Genomic DNA, 16872 nt, shown 5'->3' on the forward strand with positions numbered 1-16872 from the left:
CCCAAAGACTTAACGTTTCCTCTGCCATATGTGACATAGGGTACATATCAAGAGGTCTACTTTTGTCATTCAACTGAATGAATTTTGGCACACTGCAACCATAGATGTGCCAACTACCTCTTTAATGATCAAGAACGTACCTCCAGGGAAAACTCTGCAGAGAAACTTTCTCACTGCCCCAACAGAATGCTTCTGAAGGCAATTTTGACAAAAGGGGGCACATTTGTCTATTGAGATCAAACGTGAACTAAGGTTAGGCGTATTCTTGGGCCAAGGATTTCTAGCTCCAAAGAGCTATTTGAAGAGCAGAAATTGTGAGTGGTACGAAATTGCAACTGTGCACAAACACAACCCATTTGGGGTCCAGCAAGTGATAAACAATGTGTGCCCATGTTTCCATCCAATGTGAGGGCAAGATGGCGAGAAACCTTTGCCATCTTGAAAATGGTAGCTTGGCGCGAGTAGGGTAAAAAGGGCACATTTTAAGATGGGCTAAGCAAGACGGGAGGCCTTAGGAAATGAATACTAGGCATGCTGGAAGCGATTGAGGATGACATAGCTCTGAAGGAAAGCATTGTAGAGGCAGCAGGGGGGAGAGCCAGTGATAAGATTGAGGCAAAAGTGCATTGGCGAATGGGAAAAACTAGGCAGATTGGACTTTGCGAAATACACACACAGACTGCAGGCAGAGGGGGACAAACCAGGGAGACTGCTGGCATGGTTATGTGAATGGGAAGAACCAAGGGACATGATAAGCGCCATAACGGTCGAAAGTGGGGACATAGTCGGGACACAACATGGGATCAATGAGATGTTCGGCAGATTTTATAAATCCCTGTACTCAGCGGACACGACCGAAGTGTACCAAAATGTATCCGATGCACTAGCCCAACTGCATTTGTCAAAACTAACCGAGGCACAGGCTGCCGAACTGGATGCCCTGATGACAGTAGACAAAATCCAGGAAGCAATTAGGGAACTCCTGACGGCTAAAGCCCCAGGACCAGATGGACTCCCAGGGGAATTTTACAAAGCGTATATATATATATATATATATATACATATACACTAGCCCCTAGACTGCTCAAAGTCTACATGGAAGCACATGACCGGGGGTGCTGCCTGAAATAATCAATTATAGTTCCAATCCTCAAGCCAGGGAAAAATCCCCTGAGTTGCGGATCATACAGACTAGGGTCAATGGTGAACCAGGATTGCAAAAATAGGCTCAAGAAAGTCATAGGGGGGGCTGATCCATGTTGACCAGACAGGGTATGTCCCCGGGCGTAACACCTTGTAAAACCTGCGGAGGCTCCACCACGTCACAGATAGCACAACCAGAGGAAGGGAAGACTATGCAATAGCCTTGCTGGACACGGTGAAGGCCTTCAACTGTTTGATGGGACTGGCTATTGGCGACCCTAAAACTGTTTGGGTCTAGGGAATCATACTTGAGACGGGTTAAGCTAATCTACTTGCGGCCCATGCCAAGAGTCAAAACAGGCAGGCAGGTCTTGGAAAACCAAGCAGGGCTGCCCACTGTCGCCGATCCTGTTCATTTTGGCGCTGGAGCCATTGGCTGTGTTCCTCAGGAACGAGTACAGTGCGGCTGGGATAGTGATAGATGGGGCAGTGTATTTGATCTCACTGTACGCTGATGACCTGCTTTTATATATAAGCCGACCTGAAGACAACCTGCCCCACCTCTTAGACATTATCAACCATTTTGCCATGCTCTACATCTCGTGAAGTCTTGTTTGTTCCTGCTAGCGGACCTCAGGGAACTCTGTGTGGCACAATTGCTGCACCTGGGCCTACAATGGGAGACCGACACCTTTCGATACATGGGCATTAATGTGTGGCATAGCCCCGAAGACACGCACAAGAATAATACAATGAGGGCCCTGGAAGGGATGCAGAACTCTGAGGTTCTGGGAAAGACTACCTTTGGGGATGCTTGGCAGGGGTGCTCCTCTGAATATGGTGGTGCTCCACAGCCTCCTATATCATTTCATCAGTATTACTTGCAACATACCCAAAGCATTCTTTCAAGACGTAGACGCGATAACCAGATCATTCCTGTGCAAGCTTGTGGGTGTCAGGATTGCCCTGAACACCCTGCCGTGGGACCACAAGGAGGGCGGGATAAGAGTGCCCCACTTTGAGAGCTATTACCTGGCAGGACAGCCGCAATTTGTGGTAACCTGGCTGGGATACGAGGCCTCCCAGGACACAGCGTTGCTGCAACCAATGCTGAAGCGACATTTCCTGATAGAGATTCTATGGGTAGAGGACACACACTTGACTAGACCTTCTGTGCTCCTGAAACTGGATAAGGAAATATGGCGCAGGGTATAGACATTTCTAGGCATACTGGAACCCTGCTTGGTGCATATACCCCTGATGGGAGTCATCGGAGGGCGGCAGGGAGCAGTGGGACAGTACAGACAACAGTGGGAAAGCAAACGGGTGGCCACAGTGGGGGACCTATTGCGAGATGATAGAATTCTTGACTGCCACACCCTGGCTATCAAACACAGCATCCACAAAGGCCAGTTCCTGCTGTACTTGGTAGTGACCCAAAGTATCAGGAGGAAATGGGAGAACCTGCAAGCAAAGATTATGATAAATGACATACTAGACACTATGTATGATGTATCGGAAGGCGGGTACATGGTCTCCAGACTGTATGATGTGTTTCTGGAAAGCTGAGGCGCGACAGGACTGAAAGTGCGAGGTAAATGGGAAATGCATAGGGGAAGGAAGGGTTTTCAGATGCAGAATGGGAAAGGGTGCTGGCATACACCAAACAGGTCTCTAGGAACGCCACATTTAAAACGACCCAACTGTACGTAACACACCGGGCGTATATGACCCCACATAGGTTGTCATACATAACGGGGGAAGAAGGCCAGGTCAGCCCGGGATGCACACAAGAGGGGGCATACATGATGCAAATGGTTTAGATGTGCCACCAGATTCAAAAATTCTGGAGGGCAGTGATGGAGAGAGCAGAGAAGGGAGACATCCAAATGCACTCGTGAAACTCCGAATATTGCCTGTTGGGGTTGTTTCTGAGAGGCAGGGGCCACAATTGCACACATCGCCAAAATGAGACTTTATCTGCATACTTGCGAAACGCAGGATAGCAATGGCCTGGAAAGCGGCAGAGGGTTCAAGGGTGGAGGCCTGGTGTGTGGGCCTGCAGAGATGGTCACTTATGGAAACTGCAGTGTGGCACAGAGCCCTCATGAGAGGAATGCATGGGAACAGTACAGGGGTGGAGGATACAAAGCATGTTTGCCCCTGATGAGGGTGTGCCCAGCGGGGAGGAACACAGTGGGATAAGGAGCATTTACTGAGGCTGCACCGTTGGGCAAGAGACATTTGGATGCACATGAGGGCTGCTGGGATTTAAGGAGCAGCTGAACTCTAAGGGTGGAGGGAAATGAGACCACGAAGAACTACAATGCTGAATAACTTTGCAATTGATATATGCCCACAGGACCGTAATGATACAACGGAACCTGTCCTTGCAATGTCGTAACTGTACCTGTCCACTTGTTTGTTTGCTATTGATTAATTAATAAATAAAAATTCATTTAAAAATAAATGATTGTGAATAGCGCAATGCAAGTCTGATGAAAATTTTAAAAAAGATTTCAACTTAAAAACAAAAAATAATCTTACCTTGATGTGCGGTGACCAGCAGTATTTCCAAAGTCTGTTTTCTATGTTGATGACGGTGATGTCATCAACAATGAAACTGACTCAGAAAATGGAGCATGGCTCCGCAAGTTAAGATGTATAATTTTTCAGTTAAACGCACCTGCCTATGATCTACACGGGTGCTAAGGAGGCTATGGGGGAGCGGGTAAAGGTAGTGGGGCCAAGCCGGCAGCCCTCTGTCTGCTCAGAACACAGGCTTGTACCAGAGAATACAGCTCATGTTCTGAGCATCTAATTGGTCTGCGCCACTTTCCAGTGTGCTAATGAACAGTTTTCTAATGACTCAAGTTCAGAGCTGCATGCAAGGAAATAATGATTGTTGCTATTGGTTGTGGCCAGGAACAAAGAGCGATGCACATGCATGTTCTTTGTGTTATTGGGGCCGCCTGATATTGAAGATTAATTGCATGGTAGTCCTTTTATATGAAAAGCTTTTCACCAGAGATATGTTATAGGTGTAACTCATTATGTTTAACTGAAGGCCACAATGGCTAGAACACATTTAAGGAATTCATACAGATTTGTTGGCCTAATAAGGGCTGTATGCGTCATTTTTCAACTAAAGATACCATAGCAGCTTTTTACAGTTTGACTGCTTGTCCTGTTATTAAATTTAGGGATGACATTGTATTGTTTGTTTTTGACAATTCATTTTGATTAAGTATTATGTTTTATTTTTTTATTAGGGTCGTCTACTCTAAAAAGGCATTTTGAAGATGGGTTAGTGGATGATAAAGACCTAAACAAAAAGATGAAGCACAGTTTAAGAAAAGGTAGGTTGAGTATTGTGGTGTCAGATCCATTCCAGCTCGTGGAAAGTGATTCTCTAAGAGATTAATGGCTAATATCATTATTGCATATGTACATTTGACTGACAGACTATGGATATAAAAGTTAATGTATCTCTTTACTAATTTGTGTTAAATTTGTTCTGTGTGATTTTCATGCCCTATTTCTTTCTGTTGCTCATGGGCTCAAAACTACATTTCTGGAGCTTTTGGATCTGCTTAGATCACATGCTCTGCATAGTCCGTCATCTAGTGGATGTCGCAGACGATTACAAGATTTGTTTTCGAAACTCAAAAACTGCCTTCAACAGGGCCTGATTAGTAATACTATACCTGGTGTGACGTGTACTGTACCCATGGTCATTCAAGCGTCGAGGTCCCTCAGATTGTTTTTTTCCCCATCAAAGTCTGTTGCAAATGCAGAGTTCTCTTCCAGGCAGATGCCTTTGATTACCATGTATCCTCTTCCTACCCCTCTTATTCCCAAAATCTACCCTCTTCTCATACCTTACTCCACCTCTTTCTTCAACATATGTCTCACCACTGCTACCTTTCCTTCAGCCTTCAAGCATGCTACTATCATTCCCATACTGAAAAAACCATCAGCTAACCCTCTCCTGGCCTCCAACTTTCGACCCATCTATCTTTTACCATTCCTCTCTTAACTCCTTGAATGTCTAGTCTATTCCCAACTCTCAGCTTTTATCTCCAACCTCCTCCCCCTACTCAATCTGGTTTTCACCCCAAGCATTCCACCGAAACTGCTCTTGCCTCTGTTCTTAACTCTCTCCTCACTGCTCGCTACTCCAAACACTCTTCTATTCTCATTCTCCTTGACCTCTCTGCCGCCTTTGACACTGTTGATCACTCCTTACTCCTCGACACTTTCCTGATTTGGTCGCAAGGCTCTGTTCTCAACTGCTTTTCCTCCTACCTTTCCAACCGCTCCTTTGCCGTCTCTTGGGGTGGCCGTTCCTCCCTTACTCACTGACTTGACTTTGGTGTTCCCCAAGTCTCTGTGCTTGGCCCCTTCCTCTTCTCACTCTACACCTCACTTCTTGCCCCAGTCATTTCATTCTTTGGCATCTCTCACCATTTCTACGCTGATGACACCCAGCTCTTCCTTTCCTTCTCTTCCTTCACTCCCGACATTCACCTCAAACTCTCTTCCTGTCTCACTGTTATCAAAACTTGGATGTCCTCCCACTTTCTCACCCTAAATACTGACAAAACTGAAGTCTTATTCCTTCCTGCCAATACTGTTCCTCCCCACTCCCTCTATCCTCTCCCCCCCCACTCATCTCCCCATCTTTGCCTCTGCCCGTAATCTGTCTTCAATTTGACTCTAACCTCTCCTTTACTCACCATATCTCTCATCTCCCGTGCCTGTCGCTACCATCTCTATAATGTTCACAAAATCTGTTCCTCCCTCACCTTCCACGCCACCAAACTCTTAATTTCCTCCCTTATCTTTTCTCGTCTCTTCTACTGTTCAGCTCTCCTCTTTGGCCTCCCTGCCTCTCATCTCGCCCTCCTAAAATCCCTCTAGCACTCTGCAATCCGCACTCTCTGCTCCCTCTCTCCCTATGACTCCATCGCCTCTTCGCTTTCCTCACTCGGCTGGCTTTGCTTCTACTCTCAACTTAAATTCAACTTCCTGTCTTGTTTTTAAATCTCTTCATAATCTTGCCCCTCCCTCCCTTTGTTTCCTCCCTCCTCTCTTTCTACTCTCCCTCTCGCCCCCTTCGCTCCGCTGACCTCTTCCTACTCTCTGTCCCGCCCTCTCCTTGCACCCCATCTTGCTTCTGTTCCTTTCAGCTCCTCGCCCCACTTCACTGGAACTCTTTACCTCTCCCGATCAGTCCCATCTCCTCTTTCCTTCCTTCCGCTCCTCCTTAAACTCCCACCTTCTTCAACCTCCCTCCTGACGGCCCTTCCGTTCTCCACCACCACCCCCCCGCTTCTCCCCTTCCTCAGTTTCTACCTACTGACCTCGGCAAATTGTTCTGCATACTGTTCCTGTTTATTTGATTCATGTTTTGTAATTTACTGTTTCTAATGTATTCTTGTTTTATGTAAAGCGCTATATAAAAGTTAATACAAATACCACAGTTTTAATTGAAGACGTTCTTCGTTTACTTTGGTGTTCGCTACGCTGCACAACTGTTCCAGGCCTCCCCACAGACTCTCAGGAACACCTCCTACAAATACTCTGCAATAACCTCAAAAGCGCCACCAAGACCCTCCTATTAGGAGACCTCAACTTGGGTTTCAATGATGACAAAGACAAACCTGCTGATTCCTTTCACAAGGAACTCAACAATCTAGGATTCACCCAAAAGGTGTTAAGTCCCCCACACTCAAAAGGCTGCATCGTAGATTGGATCGCAGATCATAACTGTCACTCTACTATCACCTCTAACACCATCCTGCCCTGGATCGATCATAACTGTATCAAATTCCTTTTACCAATTGCTAAAACCCACAAAATTCTCACCCCTGCTACTGCAGCGCAAGTGAGGCTCCAAGAAGCTCAAAGAGGACAAACTGCAACCTTTCCTCAATATCCCTGAACTAGCACCCCCTTCGCCAATGACCCTAACAACCTAGCAGACATCTACAAGGATGTTATCACGAAAGCCATTAACAAGATAGCACCACTCGAATGCAAAAAAGAAAATAAATCACTACACGCCAACTCATGGTACACTGAAGAACTTCAGTCATTGCGCTCGTGCAAAAGAGCAGCACTGAAAAACTGGCAAACTAATCCAGGTGAAAGTGCCAAAAACGAGTTCAACTCAATCGCCCTCAAATACATGCAGCCATCACCACAGCCAAAGCGAGCGCTTTTAACACACGCATCGCCAATGCTAAATCGCACTCTAAAGAAATCTCCATCTTCAATGAGCTCATCTCCTCACCCAACACACCTGATGAAATAGTCAAAGACGAAGCATGGTGTATGAGTATCCAATCTGCCATGTTACACAAAATTGACCCCCTACAAAAGAAAATAAAGGACCACTGCAAAGCCCTTCCACCGCAGTTGGGGGCCAGACCTACCAATGCTACTCCTGCCTCAACCAACGCCACCAAACCAAATTTCTCTTTCAGGGACATCACTGAACAAGAAGTTATAAACCTACTCAAAAACCTCAAACCATCCCCATGTGAAGGGGACATATGCCCACCTAACTCCTCAAGGATTGTGCTGACAAATCCGCACCGCTTTTCACAGCGTTCATTAATGCATCTTTCAAATCAGGCATCATCCCTGAAAGCCTCAAAGAGGCCTGGGTCCGCCCTCTACTAAAAAAACCGTCTCTGGACCCTCTATAACCTAATAACTACAGACTGATAACCACGGTACCATTCCTCCCTAAATTACTGGACAAAGCGGCTCATAGCCAAATCCAACACTTCCTGGAAACCCACTCCATTTTAGGGGTCAGGCAATCGGGCATCCGGAAAGGACACGGCACTGAAGCAGCCCTGCTGCTTCTCTTAGACTTCTCAGCAGCCTTCGATCTTGTTGACCAGAAGACTCTAACTTCACACATCACACACTCTGCTAATTTCTCCAAAGAAGCAGCGCTCTGGGTCACCTTCCTCGAAGGAAGAGCCATGAAAGTATTCTCAGATATAGCAAGCGCTACACCCACCACAATCCACTGCGGAGTGCCTCAGGGTTCTTGCACAGCACCCACACTATACAACTTGTTCACAAAGCCTCTCTTTGACAAGCTTGACTCCATTGGTATCGCGTACACGAATTACGCTGACGATACACAAGCACTTTTACCGCTCTCTGGATCATACTACGAAGACGCTAAGACTCTTCACACGATCTACTCCACCATCCAGGCATGGATGGCGGTTAATGGCCTCTGCCTCAATGGGGACAAGACAGAAATCATGATACTAGGCCAAAAGAACACCCTAGCCAAACTCAATAAATTGTATGCCAACTTTACCATTGACAACTCATTATCCCCTTATCCACAGCCATCAAGACGTTGGGAGTTTATTTAGATTCCTCACTAACCATGACAAGACAGGTCAGCGCTATCACGTCCTCCTCTGAACATACCACCAAACTAATAAACGCCATAAAACTTACCTATCCAAACCCAACTGCCTCTCAATAGCTAGAGCAACCATTGGCGCCAAACTAGACTATTGCAATGCTCTTCTAGCAGGCACTTCAGCCAAAAACCTAACCTAAACAGACTACAAGTCAAGCAGAACAATGCCCTCTGTGCAGCACTAAGCATTCCTAGAAGGGAGCATAGCTCCCTGGCCAGACAAGCAGCTCACTGGCTCCCGGTCAAAGAGTATCACTTTCAAAATCCTCGCCCTCACACACAAATGCCTCACACTCTCTGCACCCTCATACTTATCTGAGACTATCTCCAAATCCTCCTCTACACGCCCCACCAGGTCACAATACTCTAACCAACTTCACATCCCATGCATCAATAGAGCCAAAGCCGGCGGCCTAGGCTTCCCATATATTGCTGCCAAATCCTAGAACGCACTACCTCCAGACATCGGAGCACAAAACTCACTCCCCGCTTTTCGGAGAAAACTCAAGCTTTCACTCCTCGCAATGTAAAGTGTAACTATTTGCTAACCAAAGTGATTACTGTAAATATGTAAAATGTCACCTTGCCTGTAACTTTATGTATGCTCATATTATTTGCAACTAAGCTATGTATGTAACAAGCGCCACGATGCCCCAGGGCTGTTGTGCCCTTTACAACTCCAAATAAATAAATAAATAACCACTTGACGGCTCCTGGCGAAAATTCATCTTGTCGACAAGTGATCAATCGACGACCAGACGCGGCCTTACGGGCCTAGACCCATTGCAGTAGGGACAGAGGGGGAGGGGGTTCTCTATACTGACTTCGTTTAGAGAATGTTCATACCATCATCCCTTTTCTTCTATTTTCGCCCAACTGCCCTTTTTAAACATAATGGACAAAACCCCATTTAAATGTTGTTCCTCCTGCCACCGTAAATTCCTGTGGAAAGGCACGCACTGAATGTGCAATCACCATCTCCCGAGGTATCACGCCAAAAAGCACTGTAAATCCTGTTAGCTTTTTTGTCCGAAAACTCTAAAGTATCGGCGGATGAAACTCTGGGCCCCGCATGCCATGCATGCCGAAGCCTCCATAGACGTAACAGAAGATTCGAGCAAGGGCAGTTTACGGGGTCATGAGTGACGCAGAGGGCGATAGGTATCCGTCGGAACCCCAAGTGCAGGCCCCTGACTCCGAGAAGGAGGCCAGCGGTCCTGTGATGGAGAAGAACCCCGGCGGCCAGGGCACACACACACGCACAAAAGCAAATACGCTAAGGACGTACCTCACGGCCGACACTGGACGACATCGGACAAGTGAATGTTGTCCACCGTAACAGGTGGGTACTGCATCAAATTGCCTCAGAAACCACCATACCACCCACCAAGACAAAAGGAAACTAACGGCAGAAGAAACGGCCATACTGCTGGAGGAAATAAAGGCGCTGCTCGAGAAGGACGCAATAGAGATCGTCCCGGCAAACAAGGGTATCTATTCAACGTACTTCCTTGTGCCAAAGAAAGACCTTAGCATGTGCCCAGTGCTAGATATGCGCTCCGCAAACAAATATGTCAAAGCACAAAAGTTTTGCATGACCACGCTTCAGGAGGTGATTCCGCTCCTGAAACACAGAGATTACATGGCGGCATTGGACATGAAAGATGCATACCTTCATATTTCACTGCACCCTGCGCACAGAAAATATCTGTGTTTCAAGATGGCAGGAGTATACTACCAGTTCAAAGTGCTCCCATTCGGCATCGTTTCAGCACCAAGAGTGTTCACAAAGGTGCTCGCAGTAGTGGCAGCACACCTGCGCAGAAAGTCCATCCCGGTATATATGAAAGGTTATTTGTAACGTGCTTAATACCCAGAGGTTTCTAAGCGCAAACCCTGGGGATGAAACCTGTGGTGCTCCGTGTCGTCTTGCTTCCAAGGCGAGCATGTTGCCCCTCAGCTTCCCTCACGAGCTATATACCCATCACCAGGGAATCTCAAATTTGCAAGTTAAACACGCAAAAAGCAATAAACCTACTCTTCAATCTGGGTTTCCCCATCAATGAGAAAAAAATCAAGTCTAGACCCCAGCCAAGCAAAACAATTTCTGGGGGCTATCCTAAGAGCAGAAGAGGAGCTAGCATTCCCCTCAAGCGAGAGAGTACACATTATGCTGTTGCAGGTACCTTAATACAAGGTTGGTCGCCAGATAACGGTACGCAAAGCAATGCGCTTGCTAGGGATGATAGCCTCTTGCATTTATTTAGCTTCACGCATGCATGCATTCAATGCAGGAATGGTTAGCCAAACAGTGGTCTGAGGCGAGCGGACAGTGGGACGATCTAGTGGTTCTTATGCTAATCCTGGTTCAGGCTTTCCACTGGTGGTCCATGGACAACCTGTTAAAAGGAAAATCTTTTCATGCTCCACTGATCCTAACTACAGACGCCTCACTCGCCGGTTGGGGGGTGCACTACCTCCACCACGCGTCCCACGGGCAGTGGACACTTGCTACTGCCCAAAGACATATCAACTTCCTGGTGCTCCTTGGCAGTGTCATGATGCCTACCCCCGGGCTTCGGGATCAAGCCCATCAGCCTCGGGAGCAGGCATCCAGGTATTTAATAAAACCCCAGCAGCCCCGGCTGGGGGCTGTCTGGGTTCAGTCCTGGCACCATAGGCGCCAGGCTCATAGACTTTACTTACCTCATGCAGACCATGCTGCAAATGAATCCAAGCCAACATGAGGCATGGATGGGACTATTTTTCTACAGGGACTATTTTTTACTCGGGTGTGGTTCTAGGGACTTCTTACCTGGAACTACTTTGGAGGCTATTTAAACCACGCCCGAACAGCTGCACATGCTTCGTGTTATTCTGCATCCAGCAGCGTAATGCTCACCGTGCCTGCAGTCAGCATCCAGTCTTCAGCCACGCCCGTCTTGAATCCAGAGCTCCTAGCAATAGAAGAAAGAAGAAGGAAAGGTTAGAAAACAGATTTTATTTCAATCCTTACCTGAATTCCGGATCCATCACGTCTTCGAACTTGAAAAGGACATTATTCTACATGCGTCGCATCGCCAGCTGCAGCGCCATGCCATACTCGCCAGTCCTCACAGCATTTTTCGATCCAGCGCAGCCTCAATCATTTTCTCCGCCGAATTCCACCATGTAGGGGACAAAAGAAACATAAGGTGAGCCGAGAGAGTCGACAAATACAACCTCTCCACCATAAACTTACCTGATTAACAACCAGAGGCATTATTCTGTAACAAACTGCAACTTCTTACGCCGCACCTGCAAGGAGAGAGAAACTAGCAATTTAAACATCTGCATCTTTTGCCGGACAGTGTTGGGTAATACAGACTCTTACCTAAACACCATCAGCTGCCACAGGACAATCTTCCCTTGGGCCCAGCTGCAACACAAGAAAGGAATGTACAAGAGTGAACATCGGACATATTGAACTCTTTGAACTTTATACTTATGGGTTCTCTCCTGGAACCTCGGGGTCAATATTCATCCGGAACTTTTCCAATGCCCTCAAACCAGTGAAGTAACTGGTATCTACGCGGTATCTACGCGCCCCTGCATACCACGCAGGATGGAGAGCTCATCATTTACAAACATAAGGTGAGCTTACAGAAAGTGAATATTGGTGGTGATTAGTTGCAGGAGAATACTTCTACGGGTCAAGCAGACGAGATTAGGCGGTCCAGTCCAGTCTGTCATCTCTGCACTACGCTTCACGTTGGAGGAGGTCGCAACTGTCCGGGTCCGATCGATGCCCCTGTGGGAGCCAGGTGAGCGTAACAGGCAGTCCTCAAGGCTCTTCAGGCCTATCAGCAACAGCTCTAGGGTCAGACGTTGCAGGTCCTCACAAGACCCCACCACGGCCATGAACAAGCAGGGAGGCACACACTATCTAGGTCTGCCCAAGCTATCCCAGAAAATATGGATCTGGGCACTGAAGCGGAACACGTTTCTAACATCCCACTATGTTCCAGGGGAACTCCATTCTCTGGCAGACACTTTAAGCAGACACCCTCTACCAGAAGAACACGAGTGGCAACTCGACCGCGATATCCTACACCGAATATTCTCACTATGGGGTCACCCCCCCATTAGACTTGTTCACCAGCTAGTGTTCAAAGGGAACGCCTTGTGGATAAACTGGTCGGGGAAATTTGCTTGCGCTTTTCCTTAACACCACGCCTGATCAGGATAAACAAGATGCACCAGGAACGAGTAACCCTGATCCTGGTTGCTCCTATGTGGGCGAGACAGCCTTGGTTTCCACATCTGCTCAAGCTGGTGATGTGCAACCCTATCAAGCTCCTGTGCTCGTACAACATATTGACACAACACAAGAGGGCCTCCCTCCACCCACACACACAATCAATTAACTTGGCAGCTTGCCTCGTGAAGTCCTAGAGTTTGTCTACTTAAACCTTGCACAAAGGTGTATGGATATCCTCAGAGGCACAAAAACCCAAGACCGGACACTGTTATTTTAATAGGTGGAAATGATTTGTGATGTGGTGCACATCACCTTCACCAAATCCATTAGAATGTTCTCCAGCTAACATTCTACACTACATGCTTAACACTTCGGCCTAGTATTCAATTCCTTAAAGGTACATCTGGCAGCCCTATCAGCTTACACCACTTCGCAAAACAAGGTGTTCTTGTGGAAAGTCCCTGTCATTAAGGCATTCATGGAAGGAGTAAAGAGGCTATACCCCCAATGTAACCCTCCCCCATGTTGGGATGTCAATGTTGTGCTCTCCAAGCTCATGGTGCCACTCTTCGAGCCTATGCACAAGACCAGCCTAAAGCATCTTTCATATTAAACTGCATTCCTGGTAGCTATCACATCCATAGGACATGTCAGTGAGCTATAGGCTTTCGGTACAAGACCCCTTTTTCATCATACACATGGAACACATCCTAGGTTCTCACCAAAGTTCATTTCAAAGTTCCATGTAAACCAATCCATAGAACTTCCCGTCTTATTTCAGAATCCATCAAACTCAGCAGAAAGAAGCCTCCATACACTTTATGTACGGACGGCAGTCTTGTACTATGTGAACAAAACCAAACCCCTAAGGAAAACAGACCAACTCTTTGTAGAGAAGGCGACCACATCAACGAGCGCCATCTCCAGATGCATAATCAAATGCATACAACTCTATTTCATATCCAAGAAAGTTCTACCTTTCACCCCAAAAGAACACTCTACCAGAAGTACAGGAGCTACCTTAGCTTTCATTGCAAACGTCCCTCTGGATGCCATCTGCAAGGATGCTACATGGAGTTCCATCCTTAGGTTCACACAGCATTACTGCATTGACACACTCTAAAGCAGATTCACAGGGGGGACAAGCGATCTCTTTGCCGCTGTACCTTCTAACTTCCCACCTCCTTCTCTAGATACTGCTCGCTAATCTATGCAGAGAATGTGATCTAAGCAGATCCACAAGCTCCAGAAGGGAAACATTACTCACCGTAATTGTATTTCTGCTGCGTGTCTGCTTAGATTCACATGCGCCCACCCTTCCTCCCCTACTGGAATAGAAGGAGCATAGATGTTTTCTGGGTAGTCACGGATTCTGCTTTATCACATCTGTACTCGCGCTACACTTCATGCAACCTCATGTCAGAAACAAACAATCTGAGGGACCTTGACGCACAAGGACCATGGGTACAGTACACGTCACACTAGGGATAGTATTACTAAACACACACTGTCGGTGTCCATTTTTGAGTTTCGAAAGCAAATCTTGTAATACTCTGTGACTTCCATTAAATGCCAGACTACGCAGAGCATGTGAATCTAAGCAGATCTAAGCACCAGAAATATGATTACGGTGAGTAATGTATCCCTTATGGCACTACATGTGATTATAAGGCTCTCTGCATGTTTGCTTGGAAGACACAGATAGATATCACAATAGAAGTCAAGTGACAATGTATAAACTTCTTTTCCTGTTTGTGTCAGAAGTATGTATGCCTGAACAAATTTTGTTGTTTTGATAATTGGTCATGCACCAGGCAGTGCAAACAATGAGGGGTGGAGAGCTTTTATTAAAACAGTGATCTACAAAATGTTGAAGCTGCCACGCCACTGCTCCTTGTTCTCCTAATCATTGCATGGGTAAATGTTACTCTTAATGCCTGGTTTGTGTCCAGGCGCCTTACAGAAAGTAAGGGCAGGCCGTTCTAAGAAGGTTTGTGTCCCGGGACCCCACACATTTGGGTCCCCATCCAAGCCAAACCAAAGAAATGCAAGAATCTCTTGTTGCCCCGCCTCCATATCCTGATATGCTGCACTGTGTAACACTTGGACACAATGGTGACCTATTTTTGGTAATGACTTTTATTAATCAGGAAAGGGTTGTAAAGAAGACCCGTCTATCGCTAAAGCTAAGAGGGGGTTCCCTGCCTCAAAGAAAACAAATGAAATCGTCAGGATGTCTCAAAACCCTACCTCTGCCCTTCACACTAACAACTTAAACCAACTGTGCAAGGATGATCTCTTCCCAAAGTAAACTGTTCTTGGTAGATCCAACTAACAGAAAAGTTCCCAGTCTCTCAGGCAATCAAAAGTGATGAAATAAGCAATGTTCATAGGTATAGGTTGTGTTCCTTTCCCCTAGACTACTTCTAGTTTCATTACTTTTGGGCTTCTGAGCCCCGTATCCTTGTAGGTAAATGTCACTCAGCAATTCACAGGGATGCACTTCTTAGATTCACGGTTCCTGCATCTCAGCAACTTGGCACACTTCCCTCCCAAACATAGGATTATGTCCTTTTCACTCTCAGGGTCCTGCACCCTCTTCTTCTCAACTTCTTATGTAGATGTGGGTCCCAGACTCACAAGGATCTGAACGGCTTGGTTTAACTCTCTGGCCAAGCCATTGTCCTCTGATGGACTGTCTCCCTTTCTCTTATAGAGTCCCAGACGCTCTTGTTCCTTGTCACTTCAGGCCTTTGCCTTTCATGTGGGTGCGTGTCCTAGACTTGCAATATAGGATTGTATCTGCTTAGTTTACTCTCCTGTCTAGCATACCATTATCCCTTGTTTGCTCCTTTTTCACTCGGGGTCCCAGACCCTCCTATTCTTGGCTTCTCATATGGGTGCGGATCCCAGACTCTCACTTTGTGTTTGCATCTGTTTGGTTCACGCTCCTGCCAAGCATACGATTTCTCTCACTATGTTATTTTCGGGGTCCTAGGCCCTCTTATTCCTTGGGACCCCAAACCCAGTTATAGGTTTGCTTTCATATGGCTATGGTTCCCAGACTTGTAATGTCCCTGCAGGGTACCAGACCCTCTTGCTCCAGACTCTCTTCACCCCTTGCTTCCCCAGACCTTCAACTCCTCTCGGGCAACCTGCGTACCTATTAGCTCCTCTGTTGTAAGTACAGGCGTGTCCAGAGCAGCTGCATTGTTTGTCGAGGCTCTGGTAGTATTCAGGTAAGGCAGGCTCTGCAGATCTGACTCTGCCCGGCTGCAAGACCTTCCTCGAGGTACTTTGCCGGGCTTGTGGTGCCAGAGGTTTGTCATGGAAGCAGCGTGAGGGGTCCTTCCAGCTCAAATCAGGTCTGCATTCACCCCTGTCTCTGTTCACTACTTCCTGTTCAGCTCCTGTCTGCTTGCCCGATGTACAGCTCCCGCAGTTCCTCGGAGGAGAATCATTCTCCTCTTGCATCCCAGCTGAGCTCAGTTTGAACTCCTGTGCTGCTTTGTTGCTTTTGTTTAGCCCAATGAGATCTTGTGAGAAGATTGACCACTCACGCTAATCCTTCAACATGATCCTCAGACTCCCGGTCATCATCTTCTCAGTACTTCTTTTCAATCTGGATATGAAATACTTGGTTGGTATTTCAGTCTTGTCAAGTATGTTATTTTGCCTAATTTGGCATCAGAATATATTGGTTCTGGTTGGAGGGGGTGGGGTTGATATTAGAGAAGGGCTTTGTGGCATTGAAGCGGCGGCATACTGCGTCTCCTGGGAATAGTGTCATCCCCAGTCCCATAGGGGCCATCCTTCCCCATGTGATCCACCCTCTGTGCACCACTCCCAGGGGGATTGGTTTGTGGACAGACAGCCCTAGCCCCATGGGAAAGGTGTCTTCCACCCAACCCATAGGGCAGAAGGGACGACAAACTGGCACAACTGGTAATAGATCAAAAGGAGCCTGGGCACCCTGTTCAGTCCCCGCATTCCCTTTCTCCTTGCTACAATCAGAATATTAAGTGAC

General features: G+C 47.0%; 1 protein-coding gene across 5 annotated transcripts in view; it reads left to right on the forward strand.

Annotated features, from left to right (window-relative positions):
• Positions 1-16872, forward strand: part of STRBP (spermatid perinuclear RNA binding protein) — a 1497608-nt gene that overhangs the window by 665522 nt on the left and 815214 nt on the right. For all 5 annotated transcript variants that reach the window (XM_069609636.1, XM_069609639.1, XM_069609638.1 and 2 more), the window contains one exon: positions 4416-4502. In XM_069609636.1, the coding sequence (XP_069465737.1) occupies positions 4416-4502 (87 nt within the window). The remainder of the gene's footprint in view (positions 1-4415; positions 4503-16872) is intronic.

The sequence above is a fragment of the Ambystoma mexicanum genome, chromosome 8 (assembly GCF_040938575.1).
Source record: "Ambystoma mexicanum isolate Mex_15411 chromosome 8, UKY_AmexF1_1, whole genome shotgun sequence".
NCBI classification, from domain to species: domain Eukaryota; kingdom Metazoa; phylum Chordata; class Amphibia; order Caudata; family Ambystomatidae; genus Ambystoma; species Ambystoma mexicanum.